Below are 21,196 nucleotides of genomic sequence, written 5' to 3' on the forward strand. Positions count from 1 at the left end.
GCAGTTCACTGACTGAGTTAAAGGATCACAAACAAAGGCAATGATTGATTTCTTTGTCTGTTATGGAAATGATGGAGGTTACCGGTGTATCGTTCGGCGCCAGTGTCCACCACTGACTCACTGTTTTCTAAATCTTCACCATTCAGTTCATTCATGTGTTGCAAATCAGCAATGATGTCATTTATGTTGCACTGCAGGGTGGAGCAGGGTGGGGGGTATAAAAATGCCACTGGTATACTTTAACTAGATGTTAAACTTATTTAGCGTTATCAGCCATCATTTCATCCTTTTATCAATCCTTTGATCACCATTCTCAATAATTGTTAGTGATCGACACCTAAGTGAGGTTCGTTAAGCCTTTGTTTTATGGCATTAACACGTATCGTTAACTCAACTGCAGACTTGATTACTTATTGTTTGTCTCTGGTGGGAAAAGGAACACATGGATCAGTGTGTGTGTGTAAGCAGGCGAATGATAGATGTGATTGCAGGAAGAGTATTTATCTACAAACAGGCAGGTAAACAGGTCAAAAATGTAAGACAAAAGCAGGGTTGTGAAACGGGAAATGGTCACATGAGGCACAAACAGAATGGTGGAGGGAAAGACGAAAGGCAGAGTCCAAATACACAAAGCAAAGGTAATACACAGATATAAGGCTTGTTAATGTGAGACAGTCGGTACAGCATGTACAGTGGTGCTTGAAAGTTTGTGAACCCTTTAGAATTTTCTATATTTCTGCATAAATATGACCTAAAACATCATCAGATTTTCACACAAGTCCTAAAAGTAGATAAACAGAACCCAGTTAAACAAATGAGACAAAAATATTATACTTGGTCATTTATTTATTGAGGAAAATGATCCGATATTACATATCTGTGAGTGGCAAAAGTATGTGAACCTTTGCTTTCAGTATCTGGTGTGACCCCCTTGTGCAGCAATAACTGCAACTAAACGTTTGCGGTAACTGTTGATCAGTCCTGCACACCGGCTTGGAGGAATTTTAGCCCGTTCCTCCGTACAGAACAGCTTCAACTCTGGGATGTTGGTGGGTTTCCTCATATGAACTGATCGCTTCAGGTCCTTCCACAACATTTCGATTGGATTAAGGTCAGGACTTTGACTTGGCCATTCCAAAACATTAACTTTATTCTTCTTTAACCATTCTTTGGTAGAATGACTTGTGTGCTTAGGGTCGTTGTCTTGCTGCATGACCCATCTTCTCTTGAGATTCAGTTCATGGACAGATGTCCTGACATTTTCCTTTAGAATTCGCTGGTATAATTCAGAATTCATTGTTCCATCAGTGATGGCAAGCCGTCCTGGCCCAGATGCAGCAAAACAGGCCCAAACCATGATACTACCACCACCATGTTTCACAGATGGGATAAGGTTCTTATGCTGGAATGCAGTGTTTTCCTTTCTCCAAACATAACGCTTCTCATTTAAACCAAAAGTTCTATTTTGGTCTCCTCCGTCCACAAAACATTGTTCCAATAGCCTTCTGGCTTGTCCATGTGCTCTTTAGCAAACTGCAGATGAGCAGCAATGTTCTTTTTGGAGAGCAGTGGCTTTCTCCTTGCAACTCTGTCATGCACACCATTGTTGTTCAGTGTTCTCCTGGTGGTGGACTCATGAACATGAACATTAGTCAATGTGAGAGAGGCCTTCAGTTGCTTAGAAGTTACCCGGGGGTCCTTTGTGACCTCGCCGACTATTACACGCCTTACTCTTGGAGTGATCTTTGTTGGTCGACCACTCCTGGGGAGGGTAACAATGGACTTGAATTTCCTCGATTTGTACACAATCTGTCTGACTGTGGATTGGTGGAGTCCAAACTCTTTAGAGATGGTTTTGTAACCTTTTCCAGCCTGATGAGCATCAAGAATGCTTTTTCTGAGGTCCTTAGAAATCTCCTTTGTTCGTGCCATGATACACTTCCACAAACATGTGTTTTGAAGATCAGACTTTGATAGATCCCTGTTCTTTAAATAAAACAGGGTGCCCACTCACACCTGATTGTCATCCTATTGATTGAAAACACCTCACTCTAATTTCACCTTCAAATTGACTGCTAATCCTAGAGGTTCACATACTTTTGCCACTCACAGATATGTAATATCGGATCATTTTCCTCAATAAATAAATGACCAAGTATAATATTTTTGTCTCATTTGTTTAACTGGGTTCTGTTTATCTACTTTTAGACTTGTGTGAAAATCTGATGATGTTTTAGGTCATATTTATGCAGAAATATAGAAAATTCTAAAGGGTTCACAAACTTTCAAGCACCACTGTATACTTCGCCAAGTCTGTGTGTTTACAGAGTGATTATAAGCACATGCTGTGATTGCGTTCTAATCCAGAACAGGTACATAGTAAAGTAATTAGTCTGAATGGTGCTGTGTGCTCTGAGTGCCAATGCATGTGGATGTGATACAGTGATTTTTTTTTTAAGACACAGACTCATTGTCACTAAGGGCAGGGGACACAAACTTTGTTCATGATATGCGAAAGTTCATAGTAAAAGAGTTTATTACGCAGTTACAATGTATTTATTAATGCTACAGGATGTCGTTTTGAAATGCTGCCCCCTCTGGTAGAAAATTGCTATTACAAGCTGCTTCTGACACCTTGGATGACAAGCTCTGGTGTGGAAAAAAAAAAGCTTAAACCCAAATTCACACACAAATCTGTCACAAGTCACAAACTAGCTATGATGAGTTCACTAGCTATGCAACTGGGTGATGGCGCAAATTCCCATCATCTATCAAGCTATCATTTTTTTAGCTTTTCATTACATTAGCAAATAAAAGACTAATAATCCATCAGTCATGACATCTTTTTGCTCTTTTTGACTAATATCTGATGATCACAGTGTCTCGCTGTTTACTTTGTTTAATCTTTCTCTCTCTCTCTCCTGATTGGCTGTGGCTCCTGCCAAACGCTTCTTTCGTAACTGTTGATTATTATTAAAATCATTTCAGAGCGACTCACAGCAGCTCAGGAATATCAGATTATTCCGGATATTTTCTCCCTCTGTCTCAGTAATCATTGTTAAGGTTTTGCTGGGATTTGAACCTGGTTCGCTGGTGTGATAATCCAGCAAACCCCCACTAGGCCACCAGGGGGAAGACTCAAGTGCAGAGGCGTGAGGCGGAAGTAGAAAAGTATCAAAAACAGTTTATTTACACTATGTACAATCCAAGGGAAAAAACAAAAAGAATAATCCAAAGCTCAGAAGATAAACAAAAATAAAATATCCCAAGGTTCAAAGTCCAAAATCCAAATAAGAAAAAAGGCAAAAACTCAAGCGCTCAGAAGATCACAAAGGTCAAAAACAAAGTCCACAAAGTCCAAAAGAAAGAAGCAAAAACCAAGAATACAAAGACACAGGCAAGGTACATGGGACAGAGGGAACTAGCACTAACAGCATAACATAGGAAAAAGACTCCGTGACAAGGGAACAAACAGAGGGGTATTTATACACAAACTAAAATAGGACACAGGTGACACTAATGAGGACTAGGCAGGGCACAAGACACATGGAAAACAACAAACATAAAACACAGAACAGTGGCGGCCTCTAGAGGCCAAAACAAACATGACAAGAAAGAAATAACAGTGGCCTCTAGAGGCCAAAACAATCCCAGTCCTAACAGGACCCCCCCCCCCCCCCCCCAGGAGCGTCTCCTGACGTTCCCAGGGCTATCCGGATGGGCCGAATGGAAGTCCCGGCATAGTCCTTTATCTAGAATGTCCCGGGCAGGGACCCAACAGCGTTCCTCAGGGCCATAGCCCTCCCAATCAACTAGATATTGAAGCCCGCCATGGACCCGGCGGGAGTCAAGCAGGCAATGCACGGTGAACACAGTCTTACCCTGGAAGATGCGGGGGGGTGGGGGGTTCCTAGGGGCAGGGGCATACATGAACTTCAGTACGGGCCGCAACAGGGAAACATGGAATGTGGGGTTGATCCTCAGAGTCCGGGGCAACTGGAGCCGATAGGCGACAGGGTTCACCCTGCGCACCACCTTGAAGGGGCCAATGTAGCGAGGAGCAAGCTTGCGGTTCTCCACCCGCAGCGGAAGGTCCTTAGTGGACAGCCAAACCCGCTGCCCAGGGCGGAAAGCGTGGGCAGGTCTTCTATAGCGGTTGGCCTGAGTCTGGTTGGTTCTGGAGGTCTGGATGAGGGTCTTCCTGACCTTGCTCCAGGTCTTGCGACACCATCTCACATATTGGTTGACCGAGGGCACCCCCGCGTCCTCCTCCTGGTCCGGGAAAAGAGGTGGCTGGAACCCGAATTGGCACTGGAATGGCGACAGCTTGGTGGCCGATGACTGCAGGGTGTTGTGGGCGTACTCTGCCCATGGCAGCCAGGTGCTCCACGATGTTGGGTTATCCATAGCCAGGCCTCGCAGGGTGGTTTCCAGGTCCTGGTTGAGCCTCTCCGTCTGGCCATTGGACTGTGGGTGAAACCCAGAGGAGAGGCTGGCAGTGGCTCTGATGACCTTGCAGAACCCGTGCCACACTCAGGAGGAGAACTGGGGCCCTCAGTCTGAGACGATGTCCTGCGGGAGACCAAAGACTCGGAAGACATGAGTGAATAATAGTTTAGCAGTTTCAAGAGCAGAAGGGAGCTTGCACAATGGTAAAAAGCGGCAGGCCTTGGAGAATCTGTCAACTATGACCAATATGACAGTGTTACCTTGTGACTCAGGGAGACCCGTGATGAAGTCAACTGCCACGTGGGACCAGGGACGCCGGGGAATGGTCAGAGGATGCAGGAGACCCTGGGGGTGCTGTCGTGGGTTCTTGCTTCTGGTGCACACTTTGCAGGAAAGGACGAATGACCTCACTTCCTTCTCCATGCTAGGCCACCAGAAGTGCCTTCTCAAAAAGTCCAGGGTCCTCCGAGCTCCCGGGTGGGCGGTGAGAGGGGACGAGTGACACCACTGGAGAACCTTGGCCCGGGCTTGATGTGGGACGTACAAGAGGCCCGGTGGCCCCGTCCCAGGACCAGGGTCCTGGCGTTGGGCTCGTCGGACGGCCTCCTCAATACCCCAGCGGACAGGGGCCACAATCTGGGACACAGGAATAATAGGCCCGACTTCACTCTCCCTATTAGTGGCAGAGAACAGCCTGGACAGTGCGTCAGGTTTGGTGTTCTTGGAGCCGGGGCGGTACGATAGGGTGAAGTCAAACCGACTGAAAAACAGGGCCCACCTAGCCTGTCGTGGGTTCAGTCTCTTGGCTTGCTGGAGGTACTCCAGGTTCTTGTGGTCCGTCCAAACCAGGAATGGATGTTGCGCTCCCTCCAGCCAGTGCCTCCACTCCTCAAGGGCCAGTTTGACCGCTAGCAGTTCTTGATCCCCCACATCGTACCGGGACTCCGCAGGACTCAGGCGGTGGGAGAAGTAAGCGCAGGGGTGCAGCTTTCCTTCCGAACGTTGAGAGAGCACCGCGCCGACACCACTGTCTGAAGCGTCCACCTCCATGATGAATGGTTGGGAGGTGTCCGGGAGGACCAGAATGGGTGCCATGCAGAAGCGGTCCTTGAGGTCTTTGAACACCTTTTCCGCCTGAGGAGACCAGACATAAGATCCACCTGTCCCTTTGGTGAGGTCCAACATGGGTGCTGCTACAGAACTAAAGTTCCTGATAAATTTGTGGTAGAAGTTAGCAAATCCTAAGAAACGCTGAACCTCTTTGACGGACTTGGGAGTGGGCCAGTCCCAGATGGCCAGGGTCTTGGCTGGGTCCATTTGGAGTTGGCCTGTCCGTACAATAAAACCCAGAAAGGAGACCTCGGGAACATGAAATTCGCATTTCTGGGCCTTGGCGAACAGATTGTTCTGTAGGAACCTCTGGAGAACCTGGCGGACATGGTGGCGGTGCTCCTGCATGGTCTTGGAAAAGATAAGGATGTCGTCGAGGTAGACAAAAACATACAGGTTAATCATGTCCCTCAAGACGTCGTTGATTAGGGCCTGAAAAACAGCTGGTGCGTTGGTGAGTCCGAAGGGCATCACCTGGTATTCATAGTGCCCAGATGGGGTGTTGAAGGCAGTCTTCCACTCGTCTCCCTGTCGGATACGGATGAGGTGGTATGCGTTCCATAGGTCCAACTTGGTGAAGACGGTGGCGCCTTGGAGCAGGTCGAATGCTGTGGACATCAGCGGAAGGGGATATCGGTTGCGCACAGTGATCTTGTTCAGGCCCCTGTAGTCAATACATGGTCGGAGCCCCCCATCCTTCTTGCCAACAAAGAAGAAGCCAGCGCCAGCAGGTGAGGTGGAGGGTCGAATGAACCCAGAGACCAGGGCATCTTTGAGGTATTCCTCCATGGCCTTGCGTTCTGGCTGAGAGAGGGAAAACAGTCTGCCATGAGGAGGGGTAGTCCAAGGGAGCAAGTCGATGGCACAGTCGTAGGCACGGTGCGGAGGAAGAACGGCGGCCCTGCTCTTGCTGAAAACTTCCTTAAGATCCCAGTACTCTGTGGGAACTTGAGATAACTCGGTGAGATCAGGAGGCAGGAGACACAGGAGAGCTAGAGAGCAGACAAGAGGCATAGCAAGCAGGACCCCACTCCACAACCTGGCTAGTGACCCAGTCTATACGAGGGTTGTGGCGGGTAAGCCAAGGGAGACCTAGAATAACTGGGAACTCAGGTGAAGGAATCAGGTGCAGGGATATTTCTTCCTTGTGACCTTGAGACTGGAGGAAGACTGGAGAAGTTACTTGGGTGACTCTTCCGTCACCTAAGGCTTGGCCATCCAGGGCAGACACAGACAGTGGGACTTCAAGAGGTGCAGTCGGGACATTGATACTTTGGGCGAAGTGAATATCCATAAAGTTTCCAGCCGCCCCGGAGTCTAACAAGGCCTGACAAGAGTGGACAGACTCATCCCAGGAGATGGAGACCAGGATGTAGACTCCTTGGCCAGGGAGTTCAGGAGAGAGGGTAGGCCCTGTCACAACCCTCCCTCGGCTGGACGGGGCGGTCCTTTTCCCGAGAGTTCGGGACATGATGCTCGGAAGTGACCAAGCTTGCCACAGTAGATGCAGCACTTGTCCCTCCTTCTACGCTCCCTCTCAGATGCGGAGAGGCGAGTACAATCCACTTGCATGGGTTCTGGACAGTCACTGGAGGAGGTAGATGGGCTCCAGGTAGAGGCAGGGAGGCTGGGGAGGCTCAGGACTTGGCGGTGTTCTCTCATCCTGTTGTCCAGACGAGTAGAATGTGAGATCAGTGTTTCGAGGTCACTTGGGCATCCGATAGAAGCCAGACCGTCTTTGATGGGGTCAGACAGACCATGGTGGAAGGCTGACACCAGGGCAGTCTCGTTCCATCCACTTACTGCTGCGAGCGTCCGGAACGAGATGGCATAGTCTGCGACGCTTCCCCCTTGCTGGATAGACATGAGCTTTCTGGCTGCGTCTTTACTGATGTCTGCTTGATTGAAGACAGGAAGCATCTCCTCAGTAAACAGCTGGAAATCAGAGCACTCAGGTCCCTGTCTCTGCCAGATAGCAGTGGCCCAGGCTCATGCCTTACCAGCTAACAAGGTTATCACAAAGGCAATCTTGCGGCGATCCGTAGTGTAGGTGGTAGGCTGAAGCTCAAAGGTGAGTTGGCACTGGGTAAGGAACTCCCGGCACTCACCGTGCTTGCCGTCATACCTCTGTGGTGCAGGAAGGCTGGGTTCGCGAGGTGAAGGAGACAGCATGGTGGGAGGCACTGGAGCGGGAGCAGGATCAGGATGAGGAGATGCAGGCAGAGGTGTCAGCTGTGCCAGGGTTTTCCCAATTTGCTGAAGCAGTTCCTCGTGGCGAGCAAGGGCCTCACGTTGGCTGGTGAGCGTACGTCCATGAGCATCCATGGTCGCTCTGAAGCGTGTCGGAGCTGCCATAATTCCCTGAAGGTTGGCCAGGTAGACAGTTGAAGCAGCCTCTGCTGAGTCGGTCATGACGGAGTCTTTCTGTTAAGGTTTTGCTGGGATTCGAACCTGGTTCGCTGGTGTGATAATCCAGCAAACCCCCACTAGGCCACCAGGGGGATGACTCAAGTGCAGAGGCATGAGGCGGAAGTAGAAAAGTATCAAAAACAGTTTATTTACACTATGTACAATCCAAGGGAAAAAACAAAAAGAATAATCCAAAGCTCAGAAGATAAACAAAAATAAAATATCCCAAGGTTCAAAGTCCAAAATCCAAATAAGAAAAAAGGCAAAAACTCAAACGCTCAGAAGATCACAAAGGTCAAAAACAAAATCCACAAAGTCCAAAAGAAAGAAGCAAAAACCAAGAATACAAAGACACAGGCAAGGTACATGGGACAGAGGGAACTAGCACTAACAGCATAACATAGGAAAAAGACTCCGTGACAAGGGAACAAACAGAGGGGTATTTATACACAAACTAAAATAGGACACAGGTGACACTAATGAGGACTAGGCGGGGCACAAGACACATGGAAAACAACAAACATAAAACACAGAACAGTGGCGGCCTCTAGAGGCCAAAACAAACATGACAAGAAAGAAATAACAGTGGCCTCTAGAGGCCAAAACAGTCCCAGTCCTAACAATCATGTTTTTTTTTTTATATTAAGAAAAAATCCTGTGCTTATAGTCGTGAACAAATCAAACAGAGAACTTTCTTCTCTCTGCACTCAACCATTAAATCTCCAATAGGATGTCCTGAGTCTCCACCTTCGTTAATGATTGAGTGTCTGAAATAACCTTCTGTAGGAACTGAGAAATCAGTACTCGACCCTGTGAGCAAGACGTTGTTTTTATCTCCAAGATGTTGGTGAAGGTGTATGCATCAAGGACAAATTAATCGTCAATGATTTGTGCTGTTTGTACAGCCAGCGAGTTTTACTTCAGGACTCTGGAGGAAATTCAGATAGACTGATTGCAAGCCAGAAAGTCTCAATCGTGAGTGTGCTTTATAAAGTGCTTGCTCATTTGCTGCAAAGGACAGAAGGGTCGCCATGGTGGGGTTGCACCATCATGACCTTCTCCTAGGACTGAGAAGTCCTTAATTAAATATGTCAGGATCAGCAGGTGGCGGATTAACCGAGTGTCCAAAGCTCTGAGTGTCCTTAAAGCAGCGGCAGTGCACTCGGGAATTAGAGCAAGTTCTTTCTCTCTCTCGCTCTGGCAGGAAGAAGGATGGTGTTATGGTGTCGGACTTTCATCATTCATCTTCACTCAGAGTGTTAACTTCAGACTGATTGGTTGCTTTTGATAGAAATTGAGATTTGACTTCATCAGGCACGAACAAGCAGATTTGGATTCTCAGCACATTCACTCCAGAGAGATTTGGATCTTTGAAAACATCACAAACAGATCTTGCCTTGGACTGGATAGACGGGTTGGATCTTCTAACAAGCCTGTAAAGATACTATACTCTTTCCATGATCTCAAATTGCAACAAGATCTTTTTAAAATGAAAGTTCTCATTGCTGAAAATGATTTTGCTCACTCCAAGTTTTAAGTGAATGGTGTTTAAACCCTGGTAGCAGATATCCTCCCCCCCAAAAAAAAAAAAAAAATCTCCTTTTGCCTAAAACATCTAATTTGGCCTAAAGGAACTGTGTTTCTGATCGTTTCTTAAAGACTCTCATCTCGTTATCTCCTACCATCTGTCTCATTAAACGTTGTCTTTGTGATCAACAGGACGTCTGAGAATTCCGTTATGATTGACTGCTCAACCCTAACTTCTATTTTGATGCAAACAGAAGCTTGTTTCAGATAACATCTCCAAGACTTAGTTCTTTAGCTCACAGTCTTCAGGTGTTGCTGCAAAACCCAGCTGAGATCTTTAAACCCTTGTGGATATGACACCCACCAAACACTGAAACATCTAAACAAGCCCTGTCTTTGGTGGTTTCATGACGAATTACTGTGACCTTATCCTCTGTAATCATTAATCCCTGGGATAAGATCCTGGACGATCCCATCATGTCTGCTGAAGCTTGTCCTCTCAGTGGGGCTCAGATCGCTTTGTGTAGACTCGTCCATCATGGACCGAGACCTCAGGTCACACTGAAACCACTGCGAAAGGAGTTGGAGCTGTACGTGGAAAAAACTCGGGCTAAACAGAAACAAAGGTACGAATAAGATTTAGTCTAGATGGTGTGGTCCAAATGAACCATCCAGATTTTGATTTTATGTATTATGTTGTTGCGATTATTAACAATATGGATGGAATTGGATCCCTGAAAGCCATCCTGATCCAAAGGCATTGTATTAGATGATCACTTTTGATGATCAAATCATTTTGAGCTGCTGTAAATGTTATCAAATTTCCATCATGGATTCCGACCTCAGATTTGGATTTGGTGGAATTATAACACTTTTTGGGTCTCGATACCAAAATAACAGTCCCAGATATATAATAGTATAAGTCTTCTTATCTATTAAATACAGTTGTATTTAAGTTGTATATTATTGAGTGACTTTTGTTTCAGTACTTTTTCCTGTGAAGCGGCATGGTGATGTAGTGGTTATCGCTGTCGCCTCACAGCAAGAAGGTCTGGGTTCGAGCCCCGTGGCCGGCGAGGGCCTTTCTGTGTGGAGTTTGCATGTTCTCCCCGTGTCCGCGTGGGTTTCCTCCGGGTGCTCCGGTTTCCCCCACAGTCCAAAGACATGCAGGTTAGGCTAACTGGTGACTCTAAATTGAGCGTAGGTGTGAATGTGAGTATGAATGGTTGTCTGTGTCTATGTGTCAGCCCTGTGATGACCTGGCGACTTGTCCAGGGTGTACCCCGCCTTTCGCCCGTAGTCAGCTGGGATAGGCTCCAGCTTGCCTGCGACTCTGTAGGACAGGTTAAAGCGGCTACAGATAATGAGATGAGATGAGATCTTTTCTGCATTTTTTTAAAGAAGTGCAAATCCAGTTTTATTAAAGTTGGATTTTTTTTTTTATTTAAACCTTCACTGATACAGCTTACTATCCTGCTTACTATCCTGGCGACTTGTCCAGGGTGAACCCCGCCTCTCACCCATAGTCAGCTGTTTGCCTGTGACCCTGTAGGACAGGATAAGTGGCTACAGATAATGGATGGATGGAAGCAGTTATGGTAATTCTGTGAAAAGATGATGGGGCAAATTAAAAAATGCAAGGAAAAAAACACCCCATGTGTGATTAATGAGGAACCAGGCCAGTCCGTTTCACTGCAATGCTTCACTGCTAGCACATTATTACTGAGCTAATTTGGATATTTTGCATATTGCTCAGGGCCTCCAGAATGTGTACAGCATACAGACGATGAGAACAAGTGAAATCTAAAGCTAAACACAAGGATGATGTCAGATTTTATCATTTATTATCCAGATAATAGAATAAATGGTTCTCTGAGTGACTCATTCCCTGTTTCCATCCAAGGAACGAGTCGGCCATTAAAGTGACCTTTTTTCAGAAATTCAGACTCCAGTCATCTATCTTTCTTTTTCTTTTCTTTTTAAAAATTTATTAGAGTGCTTACAAATATCAAACCATATAACAGTACATTGTGTATTCGATATACATGAAGAAACTGTAAATGATTAACCAATTATTAATTTATAAACAGATCACTCTATTAAAAAAAGAGATTGTAAGATTTCTGATAGTTACATTTATATGCAAAAGTTTGAGCACCCTGGCCATATTATATACTTTATTGATTTTTGATGTTAAGTAATGAAGTAAGTAAACGGAACCTCTATTTCTAATAAATAACAATTTTTCCTGCAAATAATTAAAGGTCAATCAAAGGTCTTTTGGATTTTTCAAGTGTAGGTCATAAAAAGAATTTTTACTGACAGCCAATTATTTTTGTTTAGTGACCGAAAGCGACTGAATTCAAATCAAAGACTTCCGATTTTATTAGTTTTTTTTTAAATCAAACGATTCATGAATTTAGAGCCACGTGGCTCTCTGCTAAATTCTCTGCTATTTTTTCCTACTTCCCCATGACCCAATTCAAGATACTATGTCATGCATCATGTGGTTGGCTTTCCCCATTCGCGTAAGGCATTGTGGGATACAAATCTGAAACAGGAGAGGAAAATGGAGGATGTGAGTGTGCGAATGAAACGTGAAAGACCGACTACAGTAACAGAAAGCGAGAAGAAACGATGTTATGTTATATACGAAGGAAAGGAAACGCAGGACCAAACTAATAAATATCGGTGCTCAGCGAGCACCTCGGTGTGATCAGCTGTTCGTTTAGCGACAGAATGATGGAACTGTCAGTGCACGCTCAAAGGGAAACCTGTAGATGGCAGTAATGCAACACTGTGGATGCCAGCTGCCATAAAACCCAAAAGAAGAAGAAGAAGAAGAAGGTACAGTAAACCTGTGCATGCACACACGGATTTCCTCCGTCTGCTTGATTGCGCGAAGCGAGCGATTTCATGCACATTATTTGCTTTAATCCCCTCAAATTAAATAACTTCCCAGTCAGAAATAAACATATATCAGAATGACCACATTTCAGAGGGAACTAAATTTCACCAATTTTATGAAATTGAAAGGCTGTCTAACTTTAAGTCAGAGAATTTATTACACTCTGGAGCAGTTCTTGACCTGCCTACTGAGTCTTAATGAGTCAGTTAAAGCCTAATGAGTTAATTAAGTTTGGAGACCTTACAACTCAAAGGATGTCCAAACTTTTGCACATGCCACTATTATTTTTTTAAGTTCACTAAATATAGTGAAACAGCACACAAACATTTGCAGAAAGTTAATCAACAGCGTTGTAAGACTCCCTACGTGTGGGTGGAGCACTGAGGACGGCAGGACAGAGATCAGGTTTGCAAAAAGGCTTTATTGCCACACTTTTCAGTGAACAATGTTATATTGGCTAGACACAGACACACACACAGCCAGCGTCTAGTCCGGAGATCAGCTCCTCTGCTCTCACTCTCCCTCCTTAAATAGGGCGCGGTCACTGGGAAGACACACACAAACACAGGTTAATTGTTTTCAGGTGTCGTGATTCTGCCACTTACCTTCCCTGACTCCGCCCTCCTGTCACAGACCGGCGCTTGACCACGCCCCCGCTGCCACATACCCCCACCGCCCGACTCAGGCCGGGCGGCCGTCCGGCCTGCAGCTGACTCCCCCCCCCCCCCTTGACGGGAGAGGAAGTCCGCCATGACCATCTGCGCCCCCGGCCTGTGGACCACCTTGAAATTAAAGGGTTGGAGCGCCAGATACCAACGGGTGATCCGCGCGTTGGCATCTTTCATGCGGTGGAGCCACTGGAGGGGCGCGTGGTCCGAACAGAGGGTGAAAGGGCGCCCCAGTAGGTAGTACCGAAGGGCGAGAACCGCCCACTTGATGGCCAGACACTCTTTCTCGATGGTGCTGTAGTGCCCCTCACGCACCGACAGCTTCCTGCTGATATACAGGACAGGGCGGTCCTCCCCCTCCACCTCCTGGGACAAAACCGCCCCCAGCCCTCTGTCCAACGCATCGGTCTGCAACACAAAGGGGAGAGAAAAGTCAGGGGAGTGTAGAAGTGGCCCCCCACACAGTGCAGCCTTTACCTCTGAGAAAGCCCGCTGGCACTCCTCCGTCCACTGGACCGGATCTGGTGCCCCCTTTTTAGTGAGATCAGTCAGCGGGCTGGTGACGTCCGAATAATTAGGTATAAACCTACGATAATAGCCAGCCAGCCCCAGGAACTGTCTCACCCCCTTTTTGGTCTTGGGCCTCGGGCAGGCCGCAATTGCTGCCGTCTTATTAATTTGGGGACGCACCTGCCCGTTGCCCAAGTGGAAGCCCAGGTACCATACTTCCACCCGCCCAATCGCACACTTCTTTGGGTTGGCTGTGAGCCCCGCTCGCCTCAGCGACCTAAGGACGGCCCTCAGATGTTCGAGGTGCCGCTGCCAGTCATTGCTATAGATGATGATGTCATCTAAATATGCTGCTGCATACGTGGCGTGAGGGCGGAGGACTCTGTCCATCAGCCGCTGAAACGTCGCGGGTGCCCCAAACAGCCCAAATGGAAGGGTGACGAATTGGTGTAAACCAAACGGTGTGGAAAAGGCCGTTTTTTCTCGGGATAGTGGAGTCAAGGGGATCTGCCAATATCCCTTCGTCAAATCCAGTGTCGAATAAAATCGAGCAGTGCCGAGTTGATCGAGCAGCTCATCAATACGAGGCATTGGGTACGCGTCGAATTTAGACACCGCGTTGACTTTTCTATAGTCCACACAGAACTGGACCGACCCGTCGGCCTTGGGTACCAAGACCACCGGGCTGCTCCAGTCACTGTGGGACTCCTCGACGATGCCCATTTCAAGCATGGTCTGAAGTTCTTCCCGAACCACCTTCTTTTTGTGTTCGGGTAGCCTGTAAGGGCGGCTACGCACTACCACCCCCGGGGGTGTCTCTATGTGGTGCTCTATGAGGTTAGTGCGACCGGGCAGGGGCGAGAACACATCCGAAAACTCGGTCTGCAACTGGGCAACCTCCGTGAGTTGGGTCGGGGAGAGGTGGTCTCCACAGGGGACCGGAGAGGTACGTGATGCCAATGTTCCTTTTTGAACCTCCGGCCCCAGCTCCGCCTTCTCCGGAACTACCGACACCAACGCCACGGGGACCTCCTCGTTCCAGAGTTTAAGCAGATTGAGGTGGTAAATCTGTAGCGCCCCACCCCTGTCCGTTCGCCTCACCTCATAGTCGACATCCCCGACTCGCCGTGTGACCTCAAAGGGTCCTTGCCACTTGGCGATCAATTTGGAGCTCGACGTGGGCAACAGTACGAGTACCTTATCTCCCGGAGTGAACTCTCTAAGGCGCGTACCCTTGTTGTACAGGCGGGCTTGCCGTTCCTGGGCCTGCCGCAAATTCTCCTGAGTTAGGTGGGTGAGCGTGTGGAGTTTTGCGCGCAGGTCCATAACATACTGAATTTCATTCTTACTTTGTGAAGGTCCCTCCTCCCAATTTTCCCGCAGCACGTCCAGGATGCCGCGCGGCTTACGCCCATATAATAATTCGAACGGGGAGAACCCCGTGGAGGCTTGGGGGACCTCTCGCACTGAGAACAGCAAGGGTTCGAGCCACTTATCCCAATTACATGCGTCCTCACTTACGAATTTTTTAATAATATTTTTGAGGGTGCGGTTGAATTGTTCTACCAAACCGTCCGTTTGTGGGTGATACACGCTGGTGCGGATCGGCTTAATCCCCAATAACCCATACAGTTCGCGCAGTGTTCGTGACATAAACGTAGTGCCTTGATCAGTCAGAATCTCTTTCGGGATTCCAACTCGGGAGATGACGCGGAAGAGTGCCTCTGCAATACTGCGTGCTGAGATATTGCGCAGAGGCACGGCTTCCGGGTATCGTGCTGCATAGTCCACCAGAACTAATATAAAGCGGTACCCTCGTGCTGACCGATCTAATGGCCCGACGAGATCCATCCCAATTCTCTCAAACTGGGTCTCGATTAACGGTAGAGGGTGCAAAGGCCCTTTTGGAATGGCCGCTGGGTTTACTAACTGGCATTCGCGGCATGCCGTACACCACCTACGGACATTGCCACGAATCCCCGGCCAATAGAATCGGGCCATTATTCGGGCTAGTGTTTTATCCTGCCCCAAGTGTCCAGCCATGGGATTAAAGTGAGCCACCTGGAATACCAATTCCCGGCGGCTTTTCGGAATTAAAAGCTGCGTGACTCGCTCTTTAGTTTGAGTGTCCTGCGTCACTCGGTATAATCTATCCTTCATAATCGCGAAGTAGGGGAAGGACGGGGTGGCGTTCGGCGGGAGCGTTTGACCATCGATTACTCTCACTTGGTCAAACGCATGCCGCAGAGTCTCGTCTCGTGACTGCTCTAATGGGAAATCCGTGAGGGATTCCCCAATAGAGAGAGGAGGAGCCGGCGGCTCCTCACTCTGACGCGGAGATGACGTAGACGGCTCTGTGACAGCTGCTCCCGCCAAAGCGACACCGGGACCTCCCCCTGTCAAATGGCAGGACCCACTCTCTACTAGGCGTGTCATTAAACCCCGAAATCCCGGCCAATCAGTCCCCAAAATTAACGAGTGGGTAAGGCGAGGATTAACCGCCGCCTTCACTATAAATTTTTCCCCTCTGAAAATAATGTGGACCGACACCAAAGGGTAGCTGTGAACATCCCCGTGCATACATAACACCTTCACCCCTTGTGCTCCCCCCAATGCCTCGTTTTGAACCAGGCTTTGGTGAATTGAGGTCTGATTACAACCAGAATCCACCAACGCCTGATATGTAGCCCCTTGGATACTCACCGGTATGCGATACGCTCCGGCCCGATCGAGGGCGGCCTCTGGCGTGTCGGGGATCCGAACCACCGCGCCCACTTCCATTGCTGTGCACTGCTGATGAAGGTGGCCCGGCTCCCCGCAGCACCAGCAAACCGGCCCGGGCTTTCCCTCTGCACCGGTGATCTGGGGCTCACTCACCTGAGGTGGGGGAGAGACAGACACAGAAGGGAGAAACGGGAGGGCACCGCGGGTGCGGCGGGCCGGCTGGGGTGGAGCCGGCCCCCGCCTCCGCGGTGGGGGAATGGGGCGAGGACGGGACACAGGAGGAGAGGGAGAGAGAGAGAGAGAAGAGGAGAGAAGAGACGATGCCATCTGCTGTCCTGCCGCCGGGACAGCCGCCAGATGATCCTCCGCCAGCTCGACTGCCTGATCCAGCGACGCCGGGCGGTGGCACTGGACCCACTCCGCGGTTCCGTCTGGTAAGCGGGCGACAAACTGTTCCAGTACCACCTGGTCGACGATTCCCTCGGCGTCGCGATTGTTGGCCCTCAGCCACCGCCAGCAGGCGTCCCGGAGCTGCTGGCCGAACGCGAACGGCCGGCCAACTTCCTCCAGTCGCAGCGCGCGGAAGCGCTGGCGCTGTTGCTCTGGTGTGCGCCCCACGCGCTGGAGGACGGCCCGGTGGAGGTCCGCGTAGGCCAGCCGGCGGTCGGCGGGGAGCTGTAGCACGGCCAGCTGTGCCTCTTCCGTGAGCAGGGGGAGGAGGCGCGCCGCGCGCTGCTCCATCGGCCACCCCGAGGCTTCGGCGACCTGTTCGAACAACGTGATGAACGCCTCGGGGTCATCCTGCGGGCCCATCTTGGTGACAATGAGGGGAGACGGGCCCGCGGCCGGAGCGCTGGTGGACCCCGCCGACGCGAGGAGATGCTGGAACGCCTCGCGGTCTTCCTGCTGGGTCAGCACCAGGGCTTCGAAGCGCTGCTCCTGCTCCTTTCGGAGCGTGACGAGTGCCGGGTGCTGGCTTTGCTGAGCCGTGGCGAGGGCGTGGACCAGATCGGCGAACGGGGAGGATTCCATGGGGCTGCTGATTTGGTGCTCCACGTCCTGGGTTTCGGCACCACTGTAAGACTCCCTACGTGTGGGTGGAGCACTGAGGACGGCAGGACAGAGATCAGGTTTGCAAAAAGGCTTTATTGCCACACTTTTCAGTGAACAATGTTATATTGGCTAGACACAGACACACACACAGCCAGCGTCTAGTCCGGAGATCAGCTCCTCTGCTCTCACTCTCCCTCCTTAAATAGGGCGCGGTCACTGGGAAGACACACACAAACACAGGTTAATTGTTCTCAGGTGTCGTGATTCTGCCACTTACCTTCCCTGACTCCGCCCTCCTGTCACAGACCGGCGCTTGACCACGCCCCCGCTGCCACAAGCGTATTTAATTTGGTGAGGCAGTTGTTGATATGGTGAAATCTTCTGGAAGGAGATATTTATTTCACAGTTTTGGAAGGAGTCTCCAGTGTCAGTGGTTTGTAACAGTCAGAGGTAAAGCTGTAACTTTTCTGACATCTTGTCTTTTTTTTCACTCAGAATGGAGGCATCCTGTCTGGAGTTGGCTTTAGAAGGTGAGCGTCTGTGCAAAGCTGGAGACTTTAAAGGTGGGACAGCGTTCTTCGAGGCTGCAGTTCAGGTCGGAACAGAAGATCTGAAGACTCTCAGTGCCATTTACAGCCAGCTGGGCAATGCCTATTTCTACCTTAAGGAGTATGGCAAAGCTCTGGAGTATCACCGACACGATCTCACGCTCGCCAGGTGAATCCACTGGACACGGAATTAAAGGAGAACTCTTGCGTTTTTCAACCTAATCTCCATCCACTCTAACTTTAGCACATGCTTGATTACCAAGGACATGAATTTCAAAACATGTTTCTGTTATGAAGAATGTTCACTCTCTGAAATTATTTATAATGGAGATCTCAGGGCAGTTGTTAAACTCTGATAAAATATTTCATGATATAACTCAAAAGTGTCAAGGTGTTCCTGAGATGAGAGAAAATCTGACCTAATGTTTGAAACAGTGCAGAAAAAGTCGTCCCGGTTACTTTACACTTTCTGGAAGTTTTTTGTATCCATGTGCCATCAAGTCAAAACTGGGGCACTTGTGTGTTTATTTAGAAATTTAAGTTGAAACTAAAAAAATTTGCTTCTCCTTGCATCTTTACTCCTATCCATATTCACGTGTTGTTGTTGTTGTTGTTGTTCTGAAAACTCCACCCACACAACCCACTCCTCCCTGTGAAAAAGTAGTGACATCACTGAAAGAACAAATTACAAAAAAATTTAAAGTGAATGAAGAATTAAATAAAGTGAAATACAAAAAAATACAATCTTTGCATAAAAGTTCAACATCTGCCCTTAGACTTATAGGATACGTGTTTTTGAATATAAGTAAACATTTTTATGAGAAAATAAACTTTTCCCAAATTTTTGTGAAACTGATCTGTGGTCATTATGTGCTGTATATTCTACAGAATCAAAATTAGGTTGAAAAATATTATATATTGTATATCATTATATACTAATACTTTTGTACATATATATCACAGTTAGTGATATTTTGAGTTGAAACATATGCTTACTGCACAATTTACTTTTGACTGGGTTCAAAAGTATTGGCACACTTAGAATATTATTTGGTGTAGAAAAACACTTTCATTAAAGATTGGTTTGCATTAATGGTATTTATTACAACATTTCTTAGATTTTGTTCCATAGACTTTTGAGAGACATGGTATTTGTTTTGTACAGAAATTATTATATTTTTCTTACTTTAGGAATTTAGTCTATTTTTATCATACTCTATGCAATCCTCCTCCATAGCCATTGTACTGAAGGGTGCCAATAATTTTTGAGTTCTTTCTAAACACTAGCTTATAAAGGGTGTCATTGTTAAGCTAATGAACACCATCTGGTTTGTGAAAAGACGTCTCAGGATGACCAATAACCGGTCCCATTTGGAGAAACAGGTGAAAGTGACATCGCTGTGTGTCTGCAGGACGATTGGAGACAGGATCGGGGAAGCGAAGGCGAGCGGGAACCTGGGGAACACGCTGAAGGTCCTCGGACGCTACGACGAGGCCGTGGTGTGCTGCCAGAGACACCTGGACATCTCGCAAGAGCAAGGAGACAAGGTAGGACACACACACACACACATACCTAAACAAAACAACAAAAACCCTAAACACATCTCAGCACTCAGAAACAGGTAAAAAATAATTTCTGTTTTTGCATTTCAACATTCACATAACCTTAACAATTCTTAAACCGGTCAGAACCGGTTACTTTACCATCAGCTGTGTACAGAGCTATAATAATAATAATAATAATAATAATAATAATAATTTTATTTAAAAGCACATTTCATGACACCAAAGGCCTCTTCACAAATAGAAACACACAAATGTAATTAATAAAATACTAAATTAACAATAATCTCATATTTACAATATAAGAATCAAATAAAATTGTTGGTTTGCAAAACTTAAAATAAAAAAATTAATTAAAACATTAAAATTAAAAAGTTACACAATTTACAAAATCTTTCCTGTGTGTTATTATTTAAATTGATAATTTTAGTTGTTTCAAAATACAAAGAGATTTATGTTAATTAAAAATTAAAATAAAATAAGTTTTTAATTTCTATTTTAATTAAAAAAGTAAAAGCAGAGTATGCACATGCACAATTTGTGTATTATTTTAATATTTTTTTAGAGTTGTTTAAATCAGGATTTCAAAATATTTTTAATTTAGTTATTTTTTTAATTACCTTTTTTGAAAGTAACAAAAGTTACCAAAGTAAGTGGAACTTTTAAGGGAATTATAATTTAAATAACCACTTTGAGTTGTTCAATTAGTTATCCTTATTAATTTAATTTTATTTCATTGCTTGTTTTTATATTTTATGTATTTATTTATTACAATATTTAAAGCTTACAAAAGATACAATCGGTACATTTAAAAAATTATTTAAATAAACTCATATTTCAGTTGTTGGATTTGGAATAATTGTTATTACAAAATAAATTACAAAAATTACTTTTAAAATAAATTCTTTTGGTTGGTGAAGTCAGGATATTTGCTTTATTTTTATACGTATAAAAGTCCCGAAAGCTCTCTCTGTTGTTGCACTTCCCTTTGTGTTGTGTTCTGAACCTGGGCTCCTGGAGACGGTTTAAACACACCCGGCAGGTTCTTTCCTTTCTCACCGTGACTTTCTCATACAATCAATATGTTTGACAAAAACGTCAGCGCACCAGCAGGTGGTGAAACCGAGAAGGAGTTTAATCGGTTGTCTCCACACAGCTCACAAAACACAGTGAACTGCCGCTGAAATGAAACTTTACATCTAAAAACTCCACGTCGTTCACGATAGACACGAGGACAGCCGTGTGCTAATCTGTGAGAAAGTCTGGATTAAAGTCTGAGAGGATCGTGGACTAATAAAATCCCACAATGCACCACTGTAGCACCAGAAAAACACCATCACATTCATCGAAACACCATTCACTGTTGTGTCCCAAACCACAAACCTGATTAATACACAGTCCAGGGCACTAAAACACCATCAGATCACTGTGGGCGTGTCCCAATCACACACTCTAGTCACTGGATAGAACACATAAACAGCATCACAAACATCAACTGTCAACTGGGGGCGTGTTCCAAACCACACACCCGATATAGTCCACATAAACATCATCACAAATGTCTCACTACTCAAACCCCGCCTCCTGTTTACTTCATCGACAGCATAAACACCATCTGAAGTGTGGATGAGTCTCAAACCACACTTATTCACTATATAGGGAACATAAACACCATCACACCATAACTTCTCAAGATCTATCAACAGTGGGGTTGTCCAGAAGCAGAC

General features: G+C 46.8%; 1 protein-coding gene across 2 annotated transcripts in view; it reads left to right on the forward strand.

Annotated features, from left to right (window-relative positions):
* Window positions 1-21,196, forward strand: part of gpsm1b (G protein signaling modulator 1b) — a 59,610-nt gene that overhangs the window by 12,124 nt on the left and 26,290 nt on the right. For both annotated transcript variants that reach the window (XM_060912145.1, XM_060912144.1), the window contains exons 2-3: window positions 17,854-18,075; window positions 19,319-19,454. In XM_060912145.1, the coding sequence (XP_060768128.1) occupies window positions 17,854-18,075; window positions 19,319-19,454 (358 nt within the window). The remainder of the gene's footprint in view (window positions 1-17,853; window positions 18,076-19,318; window positions 19,455-21,196) is intronic.

This window comes from Neoarius graeffei, chromosome 28 (assembly GCF_027579695.1).
Source record: "Neoarius graeffei isolate fNeoGra1 chromosome 28, fNeoGra1.pri, whole genome shotgun sequence".
NCBI classification, from domain to species: domain Eukaryota; kingdom Metazoa; phylum Chordata; class Actinopteri; order Siluriformes; family Ariidae; genus Neoarius; species Neoarius graeffei.